Here is a 24,792-nt window from a genome sequence, read left to right on the forward strand (position 1 = left end):
ATATTCGTAAAAAACAAAAAAAAGCCAAATTAGTAATTCTCTTTCAATATTATTAATATACAATGTAAAGTTATATAAAAAAATTTGTAAAAAACACTCGCTAAAATATTTTATATTAAATTATTATAAATTAGATAACATAAGCATTATTGCTTATAATTATAAATAAAATCTAAGATTAATATTATTCCTCTGTACTGTTAAATTATATTTAAGTTCTCTTAAATGAACCACCTACAGAATATTGATATGTACTTTTATTTTTCATGAAAGTACTTTGGCAGGAATCTGAATCCTCAGTCATTATTGAAATAATTCAGTTATTGCATAATAAAAATATTAAAATGAAAATTAGTATTAATTTACTTGTGTGCTGCTGTCTTTAGCAGTTTATAAGACAGTCTCCCTCAAACTCTATCTGAGGTTTACAAAATTGAAATTTTGTTTGTATTTTTTATATGTAATATTTTCTTAATATATTTAATTTTATGTCATCTTTATATTATCAATTTTTAATATATTAATTATATATATTTTGTATTTTTAATATATTCTTTATGTTTATATTATGTGTATATTTCTTTACATGTTTAATTTTGGTGTATGATTCTAGACAATTATGTCTTTAAAATCATGGTTTTTTTTCTTTTAAATTAGTCTTATCAATTTATTGCTTTGTAATTGTTTTAGTGCAAAGATACTGCACTGGGTCTTGATTTAGAACCTGATCAAGTCATACTATCATTAGGAAGTAATAAGAAGACACTAAATATTTTATGTAATGAAAGGTAAGTAGTTACTGTACATATTCAGTCACTTTATTTTTAGATATTTCACTATTTTATATGATTCTTATTTATTAATTCAAATTAGCTGTGCAGAAATAGCAACATGCTCAAGTGGTGTTCTTTACTGGTGATCTGTTATTTCTTGGTAAACAGATCATAGGGCTATCCAGAAAGTAATTTATGTTTGAATATAATGAACTTTAAACAAATAAAAATTAAAAAAATACTTGTATGGTAATTAAAAGAAGGAAGGGAAAAAAGGAAAGGTTTAATTTAATTGAAAGTAGAATAATAATCAAAATATAGAAAGAGCAAACAGAAAGATCAGATCAGTTTTTTGAAGGCTAACTTTGGGGTGAGACCTGATAGTTTTGTTAGTTCACTTCTAGTTTTGTTAGCCACGAAAACTTATTTCACTCCATCCTCACTTCAATATACATTCTAAAAAGCCTGTTACTTTAGGAAAAAGTGAAAATCACTAGTTGTCAGATTAGGACTATGTGGTAAAATATTTCTCAGCCACATTTTAATTTTTTTACCTTTCAACATTTTGTGGTCCTCTTTGTTTTTGTGCATGACAGTTGGTAATAACAATTATTTAAAACTAAAATTTTATTCATTAACGTGCACAAAATGTGAAAGTATTAAACCATTCAGAAACAAATACTAGATTGTGGATACCAGTGTTCTTTGGTGGTTGGGTTTCAATTAACCACACATCTCAGGGATGGTCGACCTGAGGCTGTACAATACTACACTTAATTTACATTCATTCATATCATCGTCTGAAGTAATATATTACAGTGTTTCCGAAGGCTAAACAGAAAAGAAAAAGAAAGAAATAAAGAAACAATTTTTTCAGAAAATGGTAGGCCTGAGACATTATTATTTTCACAAATTTATTTTTATTATTCAAGAAAAAAGTAGACAAAAAAGTAATACATTATATCAAAAAACAGCAGACAAATTTAAAAAAGTTGTTTTCAGTTTGGACTTGAGAACAATAAACAAATAAAGCAATATACTTAGAACACCAAGTAAACATTATGTCTACTGGAATATTTAAACTGAATTGGTCTGGTTGCAGAATTTTCTACATTTAAAACACGATGCAGCGTGACATAAAAAAATATTCCACAGCTACAAGAAATCAAAATTTGGCAACTATTTCTTACACACAAATCACTATTTATTAAGTGATATGTTAAATGAACAAAGAAATTTGAGATAAAACACTTTTTTTTCTCCATTCAAAATATATATCTGCCTAATTGAAGAAAAACACCAACAATAACATTTAACTGATATTGTTTGGAACAGCATAGCCAACAGCCAAAAGCTGGTTGCCAAATGACCATCTTTGAGCTTTCTAACCTCTTTATTTGCTCAGGATGTGTGTAATACATATACATATAACAGTTGATTAAATGATTCTTGAGAATTTATTTTTCTCCACTTAGCTTGAAATTTGTAGGAGGCCTTTCCAGTCCCACAAAACACTCACCACCGCTTCCATGTACTCAGTACTTGCAAGAATTTCTTTGGCTTTGCTGGAATGCCTGAATGATGCCATTCCATTGATTAGTTATTACTTTTTGTAGTTATAAATAGATCTATGCTTCATCAACAATAACATTATGATTAAAAATTCGTTCCCTTATCGCTTTCTTTAACTCAAGAAATATTAAGCACTCTCATCTTATTACTGCTTGAGGAAGATAAGTAAAAGCAAACTGAACTTGAGGAACTCAAATTTTTTTGTACACAAGCTGTTCAGAAAATCTTGTGTAGAAGTGGCCTTGAAGTTTGAGAAAATAAACTGTAATTTTTAATAGTGAATTGCCAATTTTTATGAATTTCATTGTTGAATTTTACTTATGTTGTATAGTTACAAGAAACAGTTGTCCAGAACTGACTTTGTTATGAACATTCAGTTTTCCTCATTGAACATAATGCACCGTTATTTAATTCATTCACACTTTCATCACCATATGCTCAAATACCTATACATTTTTTCAGGTTCAACTTTTTCATATTAAAAATGGGATCACTCATAACACTGAGGAAACAATAAAAGATAACAGTAAAAAATAAATGTAATCACAAAACTTCGCACAGACTAATTTAATACAACAGAGAACTAATGGACTTTGCATTCCTGTTGTGAAATCATTTGCTTGAATGCTACACATGAACATTCTTTAATTTCAGTATGTCCCACAGTTGTAATTCATTTTTTTAAAATTAGAATTGTCTGTATAATTTTTATTTAAATTATATATATATATATATATATATATATATATATATAATATATATACGATTTTAGTTCTATTTTATATCTATTAATTAAGAGTATTAATAAATGAAGCACCAAACACAATAATTGAACAGAACTCATGTTTCAAAGATTACATTCAAATAGAACTGACATAAACAGCAATGAAAGAGATATTGTCAGTTTTTATGATATAAAATGGAATAATGGAAATTAAACCCAAAACCAGTTAATAAAGTTAATTAGCTTTATATTTTTCAATATGAATATGTTACATGTGCATTATTTTTATTTTAACATTTTAACTTAATGTTAGAGAAAAGAAATTATTGTATTTTATTATTGAAAAATTATTTAAAAGAAACTGAATCTCTCCATTCTTACAACTTTTGATTTGTCCAGTATATTTACAGACAACATAAGTAGCAAATAGAAAACCAATTGTTGATAGTTCATAGTCGTGTTTGATTATTACACCATAACAAAATTTTCATAGTCTTTAAAACTAACATGTTTGTGTCTGTTTTAATATTATAACAGTTAGTTTAGTGTATTAATAAGTATTTTTTCAAGTATGAAAAACATGTCAGATGACTTGAAAATAATGTATCCATTTATCTGTATCCCTGTGTTAAATGAAAATATCTTTGACGTTTTGTACACTTAATTTTTTAGACGTTAACTACAACTACTTCTTTAATTAGTAAGTGCATGGTAAGTATCAAGAATGTATAGCACATATCTTATACAATAATGACAGCTATTAATAGTCATTTTGTAATAGCTTGTTATGTTTATGCGCAGGACTGCTGCAGCTGTTATTAAATTACGTCAGATTATGTGGACCATAACTGGGTACTTGGTTAGAGAGGTTGATAATCCACAGGATCATAATCTATTCAATCAAGTCAAAAAATTCCATAATAACTTATTATCACTCCTGGACAAAATGTTAAATGAACAGTCTGTGTTACTTGATAAAGATGGTGGACAACAGATTGTAAGCTAGATTTTAAACCTTTTTTCTCAAGGTGTATTAATGAATTATTTCTTCAGTCATATTCCTTTTGAGGATGGTTATTGTAAGCATTTGCCATGCCATGGTGCAAAACTGCCATGACATAGCATATATTATTGTGTAGCCATCACCGGTAGAAATACTTATGTTGACAGCAATATTGTAATTATATTTTCTGGTCTAAAAATTTTTTAATTTATATTTAATTCTTATACTTTTATTTTATTTTTCTTTAATTTTACTTATTTTTATTCTGCTGCAATATTGTACATTGGTATTAAACATAATGTCTTAAAGTATGTCCTATAAATGTTTTGTAGTTTTTACTATTGATATTCTGTAGATTGTGTTGTAACAATAAATTCTTTTTAATTTCTGTACAAGTAGTATGTTACTATTGTGCATTTCATTCAAAATAAGCTGAAGATAGAGTTTAAGTGAGAAAGTATGCACTCATTAGGAGAGTTTGAACTCTTCCATGTTTAAAAGAACACATACACACACAAATTAATCAAATTTACTTATATTGACTATCAGACAAAAGTATAATTGTAAAAGAAAACAATATATGAGTAATAATTATCCAGAAAAATGACATGCAATAGCAATTATAATAAAGAATAATAAAATACAGGAAAACAGGTAGTATATACCTGGGACTTTTATTTTATGATGTTTTTTCCTTGAAGTATTTGTATTGTTATCTATAATATCAATTATTCAATGAAAAGGATGGTTTCTGATCAGTTATTACAAATATCCTGTTAATGATGAAGGGCCATTGTTCAAGTCCAGTTAACAGTACTATTATTAATTGGTTCTGAATATCTATGTCACCAGGTTTCTTGTATAATAAATTCAGTTTACGGTACTGAATCAGAACGTTTGGCCTGAAGGGATAAGTCTAATTACCAAAGTTATATTGTGCTTGTAGACTGTTAGGAGGGCGTATAATCTCAGAATTAAAATTATAAGGAAATTTATACCTTAGTCACTGATCTTGATGATTTAGCAAAAATCATTCCATCTAAATCTATGCCAAAGCAGTTATCAATTAAATAATTGTAAAAGAGAAGCTATTTTTTTTTTTTTCATTTTTTAATTGATACATAACCTTGAATGTAAATCCCATTTCAATATAAAGATTTTTAATATAAATTTTGTTAGTAAAAAGCTTAAAAAAGGTTTGGAGTATAATTTTGGGAATGCTGCAGTAGGTCCCTTAAATAATGGAAAAAAGCAATTTTTTTTATATTATCTGTGCAACATTCCTTTCTATTATACTCAACTAAAATTTTAAAGTTAAATGTAAAATATATTCTAATTTATACTCTAAAAGTCTTTTGTATTCATTTGGTCGAAGGTTGATTATGTTTTCATTTTGTAAATTAAATGTTTGCTTTTGGAAAATTTCTATGTATTTTTCAAAACAGAATGAGTCAAACTGTTACTAGTGTTTGGTTTAAAAAAATGGTTATTTTTTTAGTACTTATACTATATCATAGCAAAAAGTTTAATTAGTATAACAATAATAATTATATTTTTGAATCAATATATAAGTTTGCTATAATTTGAAACAAGTTTTTTGAAAAACGTTCAATAACTATGAATGTAATTGAATAATATTGATAAATTTGAGGTATCAAGTTGTCTTTTTTCACTCATATACTTTCAAAAGTAAGTGTATACTTTATTATATTTTATTAATCATACTAATATTCACTGACAAATTTTTTTTTTTGTATCAACATGTATGAACAATCTGTGGAACATTCAATCCTATGTTGAATTTTTACATAATGTAAGTTTGATGCTTTAATTCTTTATTTTGATAAAGCATTCTTTATTTTAATGTTTTTTCTAAATAATTTTTTCCTTGAAAATTTAACGACATGATAAATAGAATGATATATTTATGGAAATAAAATCATTAAAGCTTTGTAGTAAGATAAACATTAATAGTTTACAGTCATTATCTAATTATCTAGCTGTTCTGAATCAGTACTGCATAGCTTGAAGCAAAGTGTACTCAGTCAGTATTTTTTTTACAATTTTATTTATTAACTTCATAGTATATAAAAAAATAATAGCACATTAATAAAACTGCCTTCAGTAAGCAAAAAATTCTAGTGGAATAAGGGTTAAAAGCCAAGATGAATCCTCCATTTTACAATACCTCAACCAAATTGTAACACTTTAAGATTTATATATATTTAATACTAGCTGACCCGACAATGCTTTGTCATTGCTAGGTTTGAGTATATATATACTTTTACTATAGAAATTCGTGTAGACTAGCTAGCAAAGTTATGTGACTCAATTCTATTTTATTTTTATTATTAATTTTAATGTACAATTTAAAATTCTGAATATTAAAAAAAATTAGTTCTATTTCTGTTTTCATTTAATTGGAAAAGGATCTTTTAACAATTTTAAATCTCAATTTTAATTTTAATGTGCAATTTACAACATATAGTTTTAACTTTAATGTGTAATCTGCAATGAAAGATTTGAAAAATTATAGAGCAACTGATGATGCGAGGTACTCGCAAAAGTGCTCTTGCTTGGATTATGGAATAAGGTAGGTGTCATCCTATTCTATTTTATTTTATTAATTCTGAACTTGGGTTGATCAGATTAATATAATTTGTTTAGCGCAGAGGAATATGATTCCCGAAAGGATAGATTTCAGAAAAAAAAAGAAAATCTTCTATATATATATATATATATATATATATATATATAAAAATTAATGTTTGTTAATGCGTTCCTAAACCATCCATCCAATTGCGATGAAACTTTGGTGAGTTGTTGTGCACATGCCTGCAAAGGTTTCTGAATTAGTTTGGACTCACTACGTGGTGCGCTGGGGTTGACATATTTCAAAAAATTGTATTTATAGTCTGATTTGGTTCATATTCAGAATATATATTATTTACGAGAAAAGAAATATTTTTGCAAAAAATGGAAATAGGAAGAAGAGAAAAAGGGAAAGGTTAAATTTTGTGAAGTTCTGTAATGTTCAGTTTTTAATGTTTTATCATACTTTCATTTGTGTTCATTTAATATATATATATTGTATATTACATATATTTTGTATATTACAATTTTTAAATTTTAATTTTAATTTACAATATAAAATTTTGAATATTAAAAATAAAATTAATTCTATTTTTGTTATGATTTAATTGGAAAAGGATCTTTTAACAGTTTTAATGTGCAGTTTGCAACGTACAATTTTAATTTTAATGTGTAATTTCCAATGAAAGATGTGAAAAATGATAGAGCAACTGATGATGCAAGATACTCACGAAAGTGCTCTTGCTTGGATTATTGAATAATGTAGGTGTCATCCTATTCTATTTTATTTTATTAATTTTTTACTTGGGTTGAATCGATTATAATATATAAGATTATATGAAATATAAACCACTAAAACTCAATAATAAGATTAACTTGCCTAATTATTATGTTTTGGTTGTTTTTTTTTGTTTTTTTCATATAATATTAAAGTTATTATTAATTAACTTAGCAAAACCAATTCTTTTGTTATTGTATTTGTCCATATTCCCCTCTGTACTAATATCTCAAAGACAAACGTATAAAAACCGTATGTACTCTTGGTGGTAAATGGATTTTGTCTTTAAATATATATTATATATACATACAGTTTCATTTTAATCGCTCAGGCAGTTTTCTTATAAACTACACAATAAAAAAATGACCTAAGCAAAAGTTCTCAGATTGGAGGGAGACACCTCATGATGACCTTGGATTTGAATTTGACCTTGGCCGTATTTCAATGTTAACATGATTTGATCAAATGCAGTGACCTATTTTTGACCTAATGAAAAAAGTAGAAAATTTTACATTGGATTATGTGGTCACACATATGACCTGGACCTTTTTCAGGGTGTTCCATTTTAATCGCTCCCAGGCAATTTTCTCGTAAACTACATACACTACGACCTAAACAAAGGTAATTCAGATTGGAGGAGGACACCTTATGGTGACCTTATTTCAAGGTTAATACAATTTTTTCAAATTGAATGACTCATTTTTGACCCCATCAATGAAAAGAGCAAAACATTTTACATTGTAATATGTGGTCACACATATGAGTGTGGTACGTTTTGAAGGTAGATAATATTCCTGGAATATTATTCCAGGTCTATTATCATGCAAACTATAGGAAAGAGCGTACAAATGACTGAAGTTATGTGGATTGGAGGAGGATATCCGATGGTGACTTGGAGGTTGTCCCAAGGTCATTGAAGTTTTTCAAATGAAATTATATTTTTCAATAGCACCAATGGAAAGCATGAAAAATATCAATCAACATATTCAAATTTAGTCATTACATTTTATAATTGTTTCATTTTTTCCAGCTTCTTGAAGTTCATGGTTTAGCAGTTAATTATATGGCATCTGATTAACACAATTTGTTGATTCAAGACAGTACCAGATGGCAATTCTCTTCTCACAACTTGGAAACCAGTGACTGTAAATATTTGTGAAAAGAATCCAGCACTCTATAACACTATCTCTAGTGGTTAGCCATATGACCTTCAAAAAAGTTCCAAGACCATATCTGTAACCACATATTCCAGTATAATATTTTTTGCTCTTTCATTGGTGAGGGTCAAAAATAGATCATTCCATTTGAAAAAAATCATGTTAACCTTAAAATAAGGTCACCATAAGGTGTCCTCCTCCAATCTGAGTAACTTTTGTATATGTCTTTTTTTTTGTATTGTGTGTAGTTTACAAGAAAATTGCCTGGGGTGATTCAAATGAAACACTCTGTATATAAATATATACTTTTTTTTTAGATTATCTTCAACTTGAATTATCCCCAACTACTATAAGTCAACTTAAATTTACTAACAGTGCTCACTGACTGCTCGGAACTTCAGCAGATATGAATTTATCAATATTTTGTAAAAATATTGAAACAAAAACTTCTTTGTATAGAAATGTATATTACATATATATAACAGTAGCTTTTAGTTTATTTCATATATGCTGTTACTGACTGTGATATGATCTTTAGTGATAGTGATTTCAAAATTTGTTTTTTAATTTTTATTTGTAATTTAAAAGAATATATATTTTCAACTTAAATTCGATATTTCACTGTTGTGAACAGCTAATTAGTTTGTTTTTAATTTTTTCTCTAGTGTGTATTGTAGTAGTACATTATAAAAATATTTTATTCTAAATTGATTTGTAATTATTTGTTACCCCCTCCTTTTTGTAACTTGCAGGAACTGTTCTAAAAAAAAATTAAGAAATTCTGAAGGAAGAAAAAATACTTAGCTTTTACATGATTATTTTATTTTGTTGAGCTATAGTAATAAGTTTATATCAGTAATAATGTATAATAAATAGTTAATTAAAGAAGTTAGCCATTAAACCAACATGCATTACATAATTTAATGTGCAGGTACAACTCTTTGTATACTTTTTTAATCCAAGCTAGATATTATAACCAAAATTAATTATTATCTCTTGGCTTTATTATGAGGAATACATCTTGGAAAGGTCAGAGATTGAAAGAATGCAAAAAAAATGGTAAATAGAGAAGAAAAAATGGGAGTTAGTGGACATAAAATATAAAGATATGAGATATGTATACATTGCGAAAATATCTGCCTACAGGCAGATAGAAATCAAAATCAGTTTATTGGATTTCTTTAATTAAAAACAACACATTACTGTCTAAGATTAAATACATTGTGTTTGTGTAAAAATATTTATAATATTTTTTAAACTAGGAGAACAAGTCAGGAGAGACATGCATTTTGATTTATTTTCAACAAAGTTATCAGCTGAAAGTTTTATTTTAATATAATTCTATTCTAATAATTAATTTCTCAAGCATGATACTGCTGATATGTTAAATAAATAAATAAATAAACATTTAATATAATCCACCTTACCAGCACATTGATACATTCTCTAGATCTTTCGGCTTACTTGTAAGCCATCATCACGAGTTAAAATTTAAAAACAGTCATGACTGTCCAGGTCCTACTATTGTACTGAAGGAATATAAATATACTCTGGTTTCATTTTAATTCACCAGAGTATATGTATATTCCTTCAGTATACTAGTAGGACCGGGACAGTCATGACTTTTTAAATTTTAAATATGATTTTTAAACTTTGACTTTAATGCATTAATTTTAAGCCCTGATGATGGCTTCCAAGTAAGCTGAAAGATCTAGAGAATGTATCAACATGCTTTTAAGGTGGATCTTGCAAATTTTTGACAAGTACTTTATTACAAAAAAGAGTTTTAATTAATTGTACGAACAAATTATCTGGCATCCAAACAGAAGCTGTTATTGCTATTTTAAATCTTTCTTAAAGGTGAGATGCTAGCTAAAAGTTACACTTTCATATAAATTACAAAAAATTTACATAGTGAACACACACATTCTGTAAACTGACTTGTCTGTGATTAGTAACATTATTTTTTTTTTTTACTTTTTCATTTTTCTGATTAATAAAATTAATTTTGCTCATATATGAGTGGCATATTTTATTTCTATATAAATTCCAGTCCGTATCTGTTACTGATAAGAAAAGCAAAGATGCTGTCACTATCACAGAAGTCAAGAAAGCAGAATAGTAAGGAGACTACTTCATAAACACACTAATTTTAATTGTAACAAGACTGAAATCACAGAAAAAAAATATGCTTTTTTTTTAATAAAATGCTTCTGTACATATTGCATAAATGCTTACAATCCAATATTAAAACAACTGTTACCAAAATGATAGCAGTTATAACATTAAAAACTCAAAAGCATATTCTCATAATTCCAATAAATTCTCAAATCTGAAATGAGAGATTAATACTTTTATGTTTAAGAAAGTGACTGTATAGGGAATCTGTTAATAAAATCACAATTGCACAAAATAGTAATATGTTATTATTTTTAAATAAATTCTTGGTTAAAACAAGTACAGAGAATTATTTTTGAGCATTCTTACATTAAAATTAAATTTTTCTTCATTATCTTATTCAATAGCAATATTTTTGTAGTTTAATGTGAATTCACCGCAAAACAGCACCAGTCACTGAGGTCAGTTGCAAAGATGACAAAAATGTTTAGTCATCAAATTTAGTTTGGTTTATTACTGCAGTGTTTTATACTTTTAAATTGATAGGGATATTTATTAGCCATATGGCTAATAAATTTTTAAATTGTTCAAATCTTGATAATATCCACTTGAAGTAAATAATTGAAAAAGTTGGTCAAAACAATCAAAGGTAGAATAATTGATAAAAATGTCACTTTTAGGATTGGTATTTTTAAAACTTTTTTCAAAATCTTTCTGGCTTGCTGTTTCCAGTGGTTATCAGTACATGTCTATCTGACTGATGATATATTTTTTTTAACAAGCTATGGAAGTATGATTAAATTTTTCCAGACACGGGGTAGCACTTGAGAAAAACTTTAGTAAATTGTAGCTTTTAAGAAATAGCATTGAATGTTTTCAAAATTCTTACAGAATCAAGCTCCTGATTCATGTACAGACATTATGATTCAGTTTGAATAATGAAATTTGAAATCATAAAATTTCACCCTTTTACTCATGTATAACTTTAAACACTTGCATTCATACAGAACTTTAAATATAGAATTTAGTGTTTTAAAGTTAATGAATCTAGAAATATAAAAATCTGGTGAATGGTTTGAGACTAATTACAATACTTTCCCTCTGTTCAAAGCTGCAAAAATGAAATGCTACAATTCTAATCAGAAAATTTATATTTTCTTACACTTAATGTTTACAGCAGGCCTAAATATAAAAAAAATATATTTTATCTATTAATAAATGTCATTGTCAGCAATCTATGGGCAAAAAGAAATTGAGTTTCCCATTTTTTGTTACCTTATAAAGTACTACTGCTTTATGAAGTAAACAAATGGAATTCATACTAGCAGGATCTATTAACATTAGCATCAAATTGACTGCCTCCTTTTTATTTGCATTTTATGGGAAACTAGTTGATAAAATGTAATGTAAATGATGAGTGTAATACTCTGGAATTAAATATAACATCCTGTGCAACTTCAGTGACTTAAGGCAAATATAATATTGCTTGTCCATATTCTTTAACAAACAAACAAACTTAATTGGATTTAAAACACATTGAGTTGTAGGAAAGTGTTCACACAAACATTAGGTTTGCATCACTTTATCAGTGGAGTAATTTGGTTTTGATTACATTTTACATGATTTAAAAAAAAACGTTCTACTCATAAAGGATACTTTGGTAAAGTACATAAAAAATTTAATTTCTTTCTAAACTCATCTTTTGTAAACACTAGTATTCTAAAATCCTGCTTAATAACCGCATTTGAATGAAACATAATGCATTTAAGTTACTTTACTGTTAGTATTTAGAAATAATTGAAGATAATTTACTTTATGTTTTTTTACAGTAGTTCAAAACACAAGCAAGATATTTAATGACTCTAATATATATATAAAAAATAAAGTCACATACTAGACAAGGGATAGTGTCTTGAAGGGATTAATAACAAACTCAGTAATAGTTGTGGGTGGGTGTAGGATAGAAGCTTCATGTCTGATGCCATTGAAATATAACAGCTTCTAACTGTAAACATTACCCAAGGGTTAATCCTTTACATTGCCCTGACAATGAATGCGAAATTTTACGTTATTTACCGAGATGAAATTTTGTTTGAAACCCCTCGTAAACAAAACCTATTTCATTTTGAGCAAACTTTAGGTAACAAAGTAAAACAAGCGAGCAAATGATCCAGAAGTCGTCGTCTGCCGATTGCGGATAGGACATACGAGAGCTACTCACGGGTGTATTATGTCAGCAGTTAACGCACCAGTATGCGTGCGATGCAACTGTGCGCCACATTTCCGTGAAATGCAAACGATATGCGTCGTAAGCATAAATTGCTGGGGAATTTTCGTAAAATCTTGGGCAATAATACAGAAGTTTGCCTGTGGTGGTATTGTATAATTTTATGTTTTAACATTTAGTTTAAGTTTCTGTTTTGTCTTTATTTTAGTATGTTTTGATTTTGTTTTTAAATTTCTCCTTTAAGTTTTTATTTTGTTTTAATTTTTTTTATACTATTATTTTTGTATTTATATTACGTTTTGTTCTCTGGGCGTTTCTTTTAAATTTCTAATTGTTAAATTTTTTTACTTAGTTTTTAAAACAATTAAATGGTATTCCTCCTCTATGAATCATGAGACCTTGCCGTTGGTGAGGGGGCTTGAGTGCTCAGGGATACAGAGTAGCTGGACCGAAGGTGCAACCATATCGGAGAGGTATCTGTTGAGAGCCAGACTAAGGAATGATTCCTGAAAGAGGGCAGCAGCTCTTTCAGTAGTTGTTAGGGGCGTGAGTCAGGACGACTTAAACGGCCGTATCAACATCACTCAGTCCTCTGAGTACTGCGCAGCTGAAAGCAATGGAAAACTACAGCTGCTTTTTTTCCAAGAAAATGTGGCTCTCTGCATTTTCACATAACAATAATGGAGGCGCCTTCCTTGGTAAAATATTCCGGAGGTAAAATAGTCCCCCGTTCGGATCTCCGGGTGGGGACTACTAAGGAAGGGGTCACCAGAAAAGTAAAAAATAACATTCTACGAGTCGGAGCGTGGAATGTTAGAAGCTTAAAAAAGGTTGGTAGGCTAGAGAATTTAAAAAGGGAAATGGATAGGGTAAACGTGGATATAGTAGGAATTAGTGAGGTTCGGTGGGAAGAGGAAGGCGACTTTTGGTCGGGTGACTTTAGAGTAATTAACTCAGCGTCAAATAATGGGCAGGCAGGAGTAGGTTTCGTGATGAACAAGAAAATAGGGAGGAGAGTGGAGTATTTCAAGACGCATAGCGATAGAGTCATTGTAATAAGGATAAATTCAAAACCTAAACCGACAACGATTGTTAACGTCTATATGCCTACAAGCGCCCATGATGATGATGAGGTAGAATGTGTATACGAAGAGATTGATGAAGCAATTAAACACGTAAAAGGAGATGAAAATTTAATAATAGTTGGAGATTGGAATGCAAGCATTGGAAAAGGCAAGGAAGGAAATATAGTGGGTGAATACGGGCTGGGCAAAAGGAATGAAAGAGGGGACCGACTTATAGAGTTTTGCACGAAGTATAATTTAGTAATTGCCAACACCCAATTTAAAAATCATAATAGAAGAATATACACTTGGAAAAAGCCAGGCGATACTGCAAGGTATCAGATAGATTATATCATGGTTAAGCAAAGATTTAGAAATCAACTCGTGGACTGCAAAACTTACCCTGGAGCAGACATTGATAGCGACCATAATTTGGTGATAATGAAATGTAGATTGGGGTTTAAAAACCTGAAGAAAAGGTGTCAGATGAATCGGTGGAATTTAGAGAAGCTTGAGGAAGAGGAGGTAAAGAAGATTTTTGAGGAGGACATCGCTAGAGGTCTGAGTAAAAAAGGTAAGATAGAAAATGTAGAAGAAGAATGGGAGAATGTTAAAAAGGAAATTCTTAAATCAGCAGAAGCGAACGTAGGCGGAATAAAGAGAACTGGTAGAAAACCTTGGGTTTCAGACGATATATTGCAGCTGATTGATGAACGTAGAAAATATAAGAATGCAGGTGATGAAGAAAGTAAAAGGAACTATCGGCAATTAAGAAATGCTATAAACAGGAAGTGCAAACTGGCGAAAGAAGAGTGGATTAAAGAAAAGTGTTCAGAAGTGGAAAGAGAAATGAACATTGGTAAAATAGACGGAGCATACAGGAAAGTTAAGGAAAATTTTGGGGTACATAAATTAAAATCTAATAATGTGTTAAACAAAGATGGTACACCTATATATAATACGAAAGGTAAAGTCGATAGATGGGTGGAATATATTGAAGAGTTATACGGAGGAAATGAATTAGAAAATGGTTTTATAGAGGAAGAAGAGGAAGTTGAGGAGGATGAAATGGGAGAAACAATACTGAGATCTGAATTTAAGAGAGCATTAAAAGATTTAAATGGTAGAAAGGCTCCTGGAATAGACGGAATAACTGTAGAATTACTGCGCAGTGCAGGGGAGGAGGCGATTGATAGATTATACAAACTGGTGTGTAATATTTATGAAAAAGGGGAATTTCCATCAGACTTCAAAAAAAGTGTTATAGTAATGATACCAAAGAAATCAGGGGCAGATAAATGTGAAGAATACAGAACAATTAGTTTAACTAGTCATGCATCAAAAATCTTAACTAGAATTCTATACAGAAGAATTGAGAGGAGAGTAGAGGAAGTGTTAGGAGAAGACCAATTTGGTTTCAGGAAAAGTATAGGGACAAGGGAAGCAATTTTAGGCCTCAGATTAATAGTAGAAGGAAGATTAAAGAAAAACAAACCAACATACTTGGCATTTATAGACCTAGAAAAGGCATTCGATAACGTAGACTGGAATAAAATGTTCAGCATTTTAAAAAAATTAGGGTTCAAATACAGAGATAGAAGAACAATTGCTAACATGTACAGGAACCAAACAGCAACAGTAGCAATTGAAGAACATAAGAAAGAAGCCATAATAAGAAAGGGAGTCCGACAAGGATGTTCTCTATCGCCGTTACTTTTTAATCTTTACATGGAACTAGCAGTTAATGATGTTAAAGAACAATTTAGATTCGGAGTAACAGTACAAGGTGAAAAGATAAAGATGCTACGATTTGCTGATGATATAGTAATTCTAGCCGAGAATAAAAAGGATTTAGAAGAAACAATGAACGGCATAGATGAAGTCCTACGCAAGAACTATCGCATGAAAATAAACAAGAACAAAACAAAAGTAATGAAATGTAGTAGAAATAACAAAGATGGACCACTGAATGTGAAAATAGGAGGAGAAAAGATTATGGAGGTAGAAGAATTTTGTTATTTGGGAAGTAGAATTACTAAAGACGGACGAAGCAGGAGCGATATAAAATGCCGAATAGCACAAGCTAAACGAGCCTTCAGTAAGAAATATAAGTTGTTTACATCAAAAATTAATTTAAATGTCAGGAAAAGATTTTTGAAAGTGTATGTTTGGAGTGTCGCTTTATATGGAAGTGAAACTTGGACAATCGGAGTATCTGAGAAGAAAAGGTTAGAAGCTTTTGAAATGTGGTGCTATAGGAGAATGTTAAAAATCAGATGGGTGGATAAAGTGACAAATGAGGAGGTATTGCGGCAAATAGATGAAGAAAGAAGCATTTGGAAAAGTATAGTAAAAAGAAGAGACAGACTTATAGGCCACATACTAAGGCATCCTGGAATAGTCGCTTTAATTTTGGAAGGACAGGTAGAAGGGAAAAATTGTGTAGGCAGGCCACGTTTGGAATATGTAAAACAAATTGTTAGGGATGTAGGATGTAGAGGGTATACTGAAATGAAACGACTAGCACTAGATAGGGAATCTTGGAGAGCTGCATCAAACCAGTCAAATGACTGAAGACAAAAAAAAAAATAAATGGTATTCCGGCGATGATAACGCTGAAGCGTTTTTCGCCCAGAAAACCAAATTAATTAACCAGAAATAAGAACTTAATCAGCATATTTTCCTATGTTGGCAGGCCGAACGTCAAGTTGATATTTTATATGACTTTTCTCAGTTGTTTGGAGTAGATTAATTAATATTTTCATTTAAGAAACAAATTACCTTGATTTACCTGTGATTCACATAATATTTCAATTAAAATAACTATGTTAATATTGTGTTTAGAGTCAAAGTTATAGGCAATTTTATTTATTATCAGAGTTAAAATTTTTATACAGTTTAGTTGGTAACAAGCTGTTTAATCATACTATGTTACGGTGTGTGATTATTTCGTGTATGCTGATTTATATTATTATTGATAAGGGTTTTGTATTTTGAACTAGTTAAAAAAAGTTGTAAAAAGATGAGCCTTCTAGCCGAGGTTCTTGCTGCCGCAGGTGAATTAATTTTGTTTCTATAATTATCTTTACAACTTTCTAACCTATAAAATTGAACTTGCGTACTCCCGCCTTTCGGTTTTTTTTATAGTTTCTGTTGATTTATTCTATGTTAGAAAAATTATTCTTATATTTTCTAATTAATTTGATTTCGTAAAGCTACATCATTAAGCTTGTAAAGAAAAATGCTTACGTTGTTTTTTTTTAAATTTTTCTTTTTAAAAAAAGTTGAACATGTTTTGCCATTCTGATCAAATAACATACTTATCTCAATTTGCTATATAAGTATACGTTTAAAATTTATGGAGTACAACATTGTAGCATAACATCCATTTAAATGTGATTTGTTTTATGTAGTTCAGCATTTGACTATAATTACTAAAAATTAATTGAGGTGAAGTTAGAAAAATGTACTAGCCAGGTTTGTGATGCATACATTCCTTTTAGGCTGAAAGGAAATTATTCTAGATTCTAACTTAAAGCCTTGATAGTGTATTATAATATTTGTGCATGATTACTCATTAGTAATAAGATGTTAATTATGCAGCTATCAGACTATATAGTTAGACCTCCCATAAACTGTGTTTGGCTAAGTTAGTTTAAACCACCTTACACAGATAAGTAAGACCATTGTGAAAGTAATTTTAGTTTTCATCTACTTAGATATCTGGAAATGGATGTTATTTCAATTTACATATCAGAAAATTTGAATTATTGCTGAATATTTTTTTTTTTTTACTTTCTCACAGCAGACTGAGCCCAATTACTGTTTATTGGTTATGTTCATGCTCAGATCAACTAATTTTAGATGATTTAATTGGCATGTGTTAACAGTGATTAGCTCTTTTTTGTGTAGTTAGTTGACAGAAAATGAAAGATGTGTTTAATTAAAATATTCCTAATATTTTTACTTTACTAAAATGAGCCCAGTGTTGCTTATCAGCATGTGCAATTTATTGTAATGGAAATTAAGATCAGTATTATTTTTAATTTCTTGCCCAAATTATGAGATGTGATATGGATATAATATCTTTTGAGTAGTTCTTTGTGTGTAATCATCGTTATATTTTTATATCATCTGTTAAGAATTAAACATATTAACCCATTTAAGTTCTTCAAAAAATTGTGTACCTTGTGACACTATTTCTTTTTCACAGAAAAAAATAAATAGAAACCAAAGATTAAGCAAAAGAAAAAAATATTATATTGGCTTACATTAACAAAGATTGTGAGAAAATGGTTTAAATTTAAAAAAATATGGATTTAGTATGGTTTACAGAAGAACAAACCAAGAAAAACAAATCATTCGCAAAACAATAAACAAAATTATTAATAATTTTTTAATGTTAACTTTTTAATACCCCTGAATATATAAACTAAACTGTTCATATTGGAGAATATGTTATATTATCAAACAGGACACATTTTTTAAACAAAATAAAGAACACAAAGACCTCCACTACATAATAGTCAGCATTTACTAACCACCTCATTGAGACAATCTGTTAACATTAGTTCAACCTTAATATTCATCATGTTTTGAGAAAAGACCATATTTTAACACACTTTAACGTTATGAATTACACAAACATACAAGAATGCATTTTAACAATATACGAAATGAACAAATAATTCAAATTCATCACCCTTTGTGACAACATTCCAAATATATGACTGCCCATTAAAAAAAAACTGATTCTAGTACTAAGACAGCAGTTGCAGAGGATGGTTGCAAATGACTAGCAGAGTTTACTTAGTTTTAAATTAATATACATATATTATCAACAATCATACATCTTAATCTTAAGTTAGTTCAGAGAATAAAATGTTTATGTTGAAATCAGTGCTAATAAAAGGAAAAATAACTGAGGGTACAATATCTTTTTTTCTGATAAAACATTTAACATGTGACTTACAGATCAGTTTATATGAGTTATGTATGACTTGCAGATCGCCAAGCTAAAAGTGAATTATACATCCCAAGATTAACTATTTACCTCTTTTTAACCATTATTTTGAAATTCATCTTACCAATTAGGCTTAAATTATTTTTGCATAAACCTATTGATAAATATCTGATGCAATTGCATTGTAACGAATAATTTGATAAATTAAAAACTTAACTTTTAATGCTGACTGTTGTTTTTTTTAATTTTTATTGAACATGACACATCAGTGAAAATGAAACTGACATTTTCACTGTTGTGAAAATGTCAATAATATATGAATTTTTTTTTATAGAAATTTAAAAACAGTTTAAAAAATGATGTTAATAAAAAACAATTTTTATTCTTAATCATAGCTTTTTCAGTACTTTTAAAGCATTACTTTTAAATTAAAAAAGTATGCATTTTTGAAGTTTTAGTACAAGATTGTTTCAATAAATGAAAAACCATAATCAGCCTTAAGTTAAATTTTTAATTTATTTATATAACTTATTTATTTGATATAAACATCAAATATAGTTGAATTTGTATTTTGGTAGGAATTCTCAGTAGTCTTTATTATTATTTGTTAATATATGCAATGGAGTTCTTAAAAAATAATTTAACTGCTTAGCCTAATTCTTATAAAGAGTCGGACTAATTTTGTTTCGGATTCAAATGCAAATTTTTTTATTTGCATTAAAATGTTTTAGTCTTCCTTGTCTTTATCATTGAAACTAACATGCTGACATTCTATGATTCCTGCTGAACTCATTGCAGATTTTATCAAGACAGGAATGCATTTATTTGTATTTAGGAAGTTTTCAAAATTGCATTGGATGTGAAATTTGTTTAATATACTGTTGTCATTTGTTTTTATATCCTTTATTGTTAGAATACTGTGTTGTGTGAAATTATCTCACAAAATACAGACAGTAAATAAGCCCATTTCCCAAGGCGCTTACAATTCTAAACTGTTTATTCTTAAAGGTCCAAGATGTGTCCAGAGTGCTGATTGATGTTAGAAAAGAGAGTAGGTTTTATTCCCTCAGCAAAGCATCTTGATTTGATTTTGACTTGAAGAAGACAAAGATTCAAGTGTTTCTCTTCATTAAACCACATCTTAATTCCACATAGGGAAATAGATTGCAATTTGAATCACAGTGAACTTATTAAATCACTCCAATAATAAGAGTCAAAATTTGCTGTATCTCCTAGAAAAAATTAACATATTTAATTGTCAAATAAATTTTCTAGTATGCATAATAATTTTCTCACATGGACCATTTTTATTTATTTATACGAAAACATATAACATTGATGTACTACATAACAGAGACTGGTCAAATCTTTTCTTTTTACTGTGTTTTAAATAATATTTCCTGATATGGTGGAACCAGCAAGAAAAACTTAAATTGCAATACAGTTCAATGTCAGCAGTATTAATTTTACCGATTGATGCTACCAGTGTAGTCTGAAATATTTTGATGTATTAAAAAACTTTGGCTGCTGTTAAAATTTGATTTGATTAATTATCAAAAATGAACAATTATAACTTAATTATTTTCTATTCCTTCGCACAAATGCTAAATAATAGTCTAAGTGATATAGTTGGTGCATTGTCAATAAATAAGTACAAAACGAAACAATACAAGAAATATCAAAACATAAAAAACTCATGCTAAAGTATGTAAATCAGTACTTGCATTTAATAACGCCCTAGGGCTTTATTTCAGAAATTCATCTACTGAATAATATATGCCTTTTATGAGCAAATCACAATCATTCTATTTAAATGCTTTTCAGTCAAGGTTTTTCATCCTTTCTGACAGTTTATTATAAAATTTAATCACCTTTTAATGAGGACTTTTCTCATAAAAGGATAAATGGTATTTTGGGAGTTGTAGATGTCGTTTTCTTGTATTATAACTATGATTAAAACAACTTATTTTTAATTCAGAATTATTGTGAATATATATTAATAATTCCAAGATGTATAAGCCAGGAGGTGTAAGCATTTTCAAGAATTAAAATAAAGGTCGGCCTGCATGAAGTGGTGGGAACTCTACATATTATACAAATAATACTTTTCTTAACCTTAAAGACTTTCCATCTTTCTGTTGAACCATAAAACAATTCCATGAGATAGGGTTGACTAAACATAGGCATAATACAGTCAGTCAGTCCAATGAAACGGTGTGGGAAATCATAGAAAATGCAAAACATACAGAATTAATTCAATTTGTAAGTTAGTCAATATGCACATTCCAGTTCAGTTTTTTGTCAACCTACATTCCCAGAAAACTATGTAATTCAGCATAAAACCATATTTAGTTAATGAAGGTCTGGCTTCCATCAATTCAAATTATTAATTTGATATTGGACTCGATCATAAGGAAGTCTGCAGGTCAGGGCACCCCTTAACAAATCAAGCAACTTGAGAATCATCCCATCCCTCAATCAATACTGTTGTACTATCAGCAAAATGTGAAATCTTCACTGATAATTTGTGGTAGGTCGTTTATGTAGATAAGGAAGAGCAGTGGACCAAGAATGGAGTCTGAGGCACCCCATATCTAATGCACTTTCAGCTGGAATAATATCTAAGCTATTTCCAACCACATTTGCCCTCTGCATTTGGTTAGCTAAATAAGAAGCCATCCAAATCAGCATGTCCCTAGAAAAACTACATAAGAACCATTTATGTAATAAAGGCGAGTGATTAACACAGTCACCCTTGGACAAATCACAAAAATACTGGCTCTCTTCTGAGATTCTTTGAAAGCAGATGACACCTGCTTGCTTTGTGTGATTTTCACAAAATCACATAAAGCAAACTTAGTGTCTTCCTTCGTAAAACATTATTGAGAACAACTAAAATAATTGATTTTTTCCAAATGCAATTCAATTTTATCATGCACCACTTTTTCAAATACTTTTGAAAATGCAGGATATAGATCTATAATTGTGTAAATTATTTTTAGTTTCTTTTTTTTTCTATAGATAGAAATCACTTCAGCAGCAAACTTCACCTTATCAGGAAAGATTCATGTCCTAATAGATAAATTGGTTATGCTTGTCAAAACAAGTGCAAGTTGACCAACGTAAGGGTTAATAATACTAATAGGAATTCAGTATCACTCAGCATATCACCGACACCAGAAGAAATACCCTGTTTGCAATACTAAAACCAGCTTAAAGATTTAGGATCAGAATTATGCATATTATCAATTCACAAAGTATTACAAGAGAATACAGCTGAAAGCAAATCATTGTCATTACTTATTAATTTAAATTCTTATCTGAACAGTTTAAATACTGATACAATTTATAGACACAAACTTTTGAATATGCAGGACATGACGCTTGCATGAAATTTGAAGATCAACCTCATCATCAAACCAAAAACAAAAAATGAGACTTACTCATTCCTGATGAAAGTGAATCCATTAAAACCTGCCTCTGACAAAAATATCTTATCTACAGTAAAAGTGTTTTCCATTACATTTGTTACTATCATCAAAATGTATCATTATGTGGCTGTTTATTATGTTAATACTATCTTCCTGATAGTTTGCCTTCCCTCTAAGCTGAAGTGAAACCTATGTGATATGTGATTAGATCTATGTAGCTGATGGAGTTCCAATAGACTCACATTTCCAAATTGAGAAACCACCTTTTTAATTTGATCATTAATGATTAATTTTTTTTATTTATAATGATATCCTCAAACACATCATACCTGTATGATATAGTTCCAATAATGACATTGGTGTGTTTCAGCCTGATGAAAAAATGTCCTAATAGTTCTATAATACACCAAACTGAGGATTTGTTATTTATGTTAGTACCAACAATCAAGGCAATAAAATCTCCCTTAGCAGATTTAAATCCTGAGTCAAAGCAGATTCAGTCACTGCCTCAGCAGAAGCGTTCGGTATCATAGTTCCATTTTGTAGGCATGAGGAGTGTTATATTCAGCAGAATCTTCATTTAATTTTTATTTTTGTTTTAATCCTTTACTAAATTGTCATAATCTGTACAATTTTACATGGCTTTATTTTAATCAGATAATTTCTAAACATTTAATTCATTTTTAAGGTCCATAGTCATAATTATACTGCAGAATGATTAATCTGCCTCTGGATAAACAAAAGAAATACTTATAATTACAAGATAATATTTATTTTAAAACTAGAAAAATTCATTTACATTTTTGTTAAACTATTTTGTAGTCCCTACTTGAATTATTAATTGGTATTAAAGACGTGAAGTAATTGTATAAATTTTGAATAATTTTCTAATACTAATTTGTTTTGTAGGTGTTATCCAGTAGTATTAGTAGTTTTTTTAATTACAAATTACCATAAGAATGAGTTACAGTATTGATTATATATTGATATGATGATGTCAATATATAATCACTTATATTTAATATTTATACTTTAATCACATACTTAATATATAAATACTTATATTTAACATCACTTGTATTTTAACATTCTTATTTTTAGTCTTAAGTAAACAGTTAAATAAATTGTTCTCTTAATTGGGTATGAAACCATTTTCAACTGTTTACCACTTATATTAACACTTACATATCAACTGTTCACCACTTAAATATCAACACTTTCTGTAATTATTTCAGAATCTCAAAGGAGGTAAACTGTTTCTCTGATTAAATCACCATGAAATTATTATTTAAGGAAGTATTAGTTTTTATTAATGATGCTATTTATTGTTATGCGGTGTTGATAATATTCAGCCTTAGAATAGTTAATTCAGATTAAGATAATATATATAAACATTTGAAATGATAAGTAAGAGGTTTTTATTTTAATAATAAAACAAGAATTAATATAAACAATTCTTATTTAGGACAAGCAGAAATGGTTGATATAAATATAAAAGTTAGTGAAATAACAGAGAAGATATCTTCATTAAAACTTCAAGTAATGGAAGTCACAGAGAATACATACATAACATTTTTGCCATCTTTTGAAGAAAATGAAGACCTTTTATATAAATCGGAAATTCTATCTACTGAAATGTGCAATTTACGAGCATTCATAGAAAACCAGGTTTGTATTTTATGGAATAAATTGCTTTATTATAGAATAAATTGACTTATTAATAATATTACTCATTCCAAAAATGTTAAATGAATTTTAATAGAAAATCAGTCTTTTGCTCACTTGTGTTTTGTTTATATGTAATCAAATTTTATACTATGTTTATAATAAATTTTATTAGAAATTTATATTTTAAATAACATTGCATCTAGAGTATAGTTTGTATTAAGTATAATTAATTCATTAAAAAAAAAAAAAAAAATGATTCATGACTCATGGATTCACGATCATGAAATAATTTTTTGATTCAGTAGAAATAACTTGATCTGTAAATTAAAATTTGGAAGTATTTTAAAATTTTTATTTTTTTTTAGAATAAATTTTTGATTAACTTGCATACCATTTTAAAAAGTACTATTTTCCTATTATGTCATTACACATAACAGGTTCTTTTTATGAAAATTTTCTGTGCCTGTCTTACACAGTTTTACAGATTCAGACTGTTGGCTTTTCAGAATTAATGATGGTCGTTGATTAACAATTTAATTAATGTATGATTACTCGAACACATATTATTTTTAGTTAAGTATTGGTTGTTACTACCTATGTTACCAATGATATCTATCTCTGGGTCACTTTCATTGACGTCTTATTTTAACTTTTATTAAGCTTTTCCTGATACTTTTAAGTTTTCATTGATGTGAAAAGTATTTAAAGGGGGGGGGGGAACA

General features: G+C 28.6%; 2 protein-coding genes across 4 annotated transcripts in view; both read left to right on the forward strand.

The window, feature by feature from the left end:
- The window catches only part of LOC142321639 (ATP-dependent RNA helicase DHX30-like), a 119,367-nt gene extending 114,900 nt beyond the window's left edge, over positions 1 to 4,467 (forward strand). For all 3 annotated transcript variants that reach the window (XM_075359897.1, XM_075359896.1, XM_075359898.1), the window contains 2 exons: positions 691 to 788; positions 3,871 to 4,467. In XM_075359897.1, coding sequence (XP_075216012.1) covers positions 691 to 788; positions 3,871 to 4,075 — 303 coding nt within the window. In that variant the 3' untranslated portion in view covers positions 4,076 to 4,467. The remainder of the gene's footprint in view (positions 1 to 690; positions 789 to 3,870) is intronic.
- A 12,456-nt stretch (positions 4,468 to 16,923) lies between these two features.
- The window catches only part of Zw10 (Zeste-white 10 kinetochore protein), a 58,711-nt gene continuing 50,842 nt past the window's right edge, over positions 16,924 to 24,792 (forward strand). Inside the window, exons 1-2 of the mRNA XM_075359899.1 lie at positions 16,924 to 17,064; positions 23,868 to 24,070. Coding sequence (XP_075216014.1) covers positions 17,031 to 17,064; positions 23,868 to 24,070 — 237 coding nt within the window. The 5' untranslated portion in view covers positions 16,924 to 17,030. The remainder of the gene's footprint in view (positions 17,065 to 23,867; positions 24,071 to 24,792) is intronic.

The sequence above is a fragment of the Lycorma delicatula genome, chromosome 3, assembly GCF_047948215.1.
Source record: "Lycorma delicatula isolate Av1 chromosome 3, ASM4794821v1, whole genome shotgun sequence".
NCBI classification, from domain to species: Eukaryota; Metazoa; Arthropoda; class Insecta; order Hemiptera; family Fulgoridae; genus Lycorma; species Lycorma delicatula.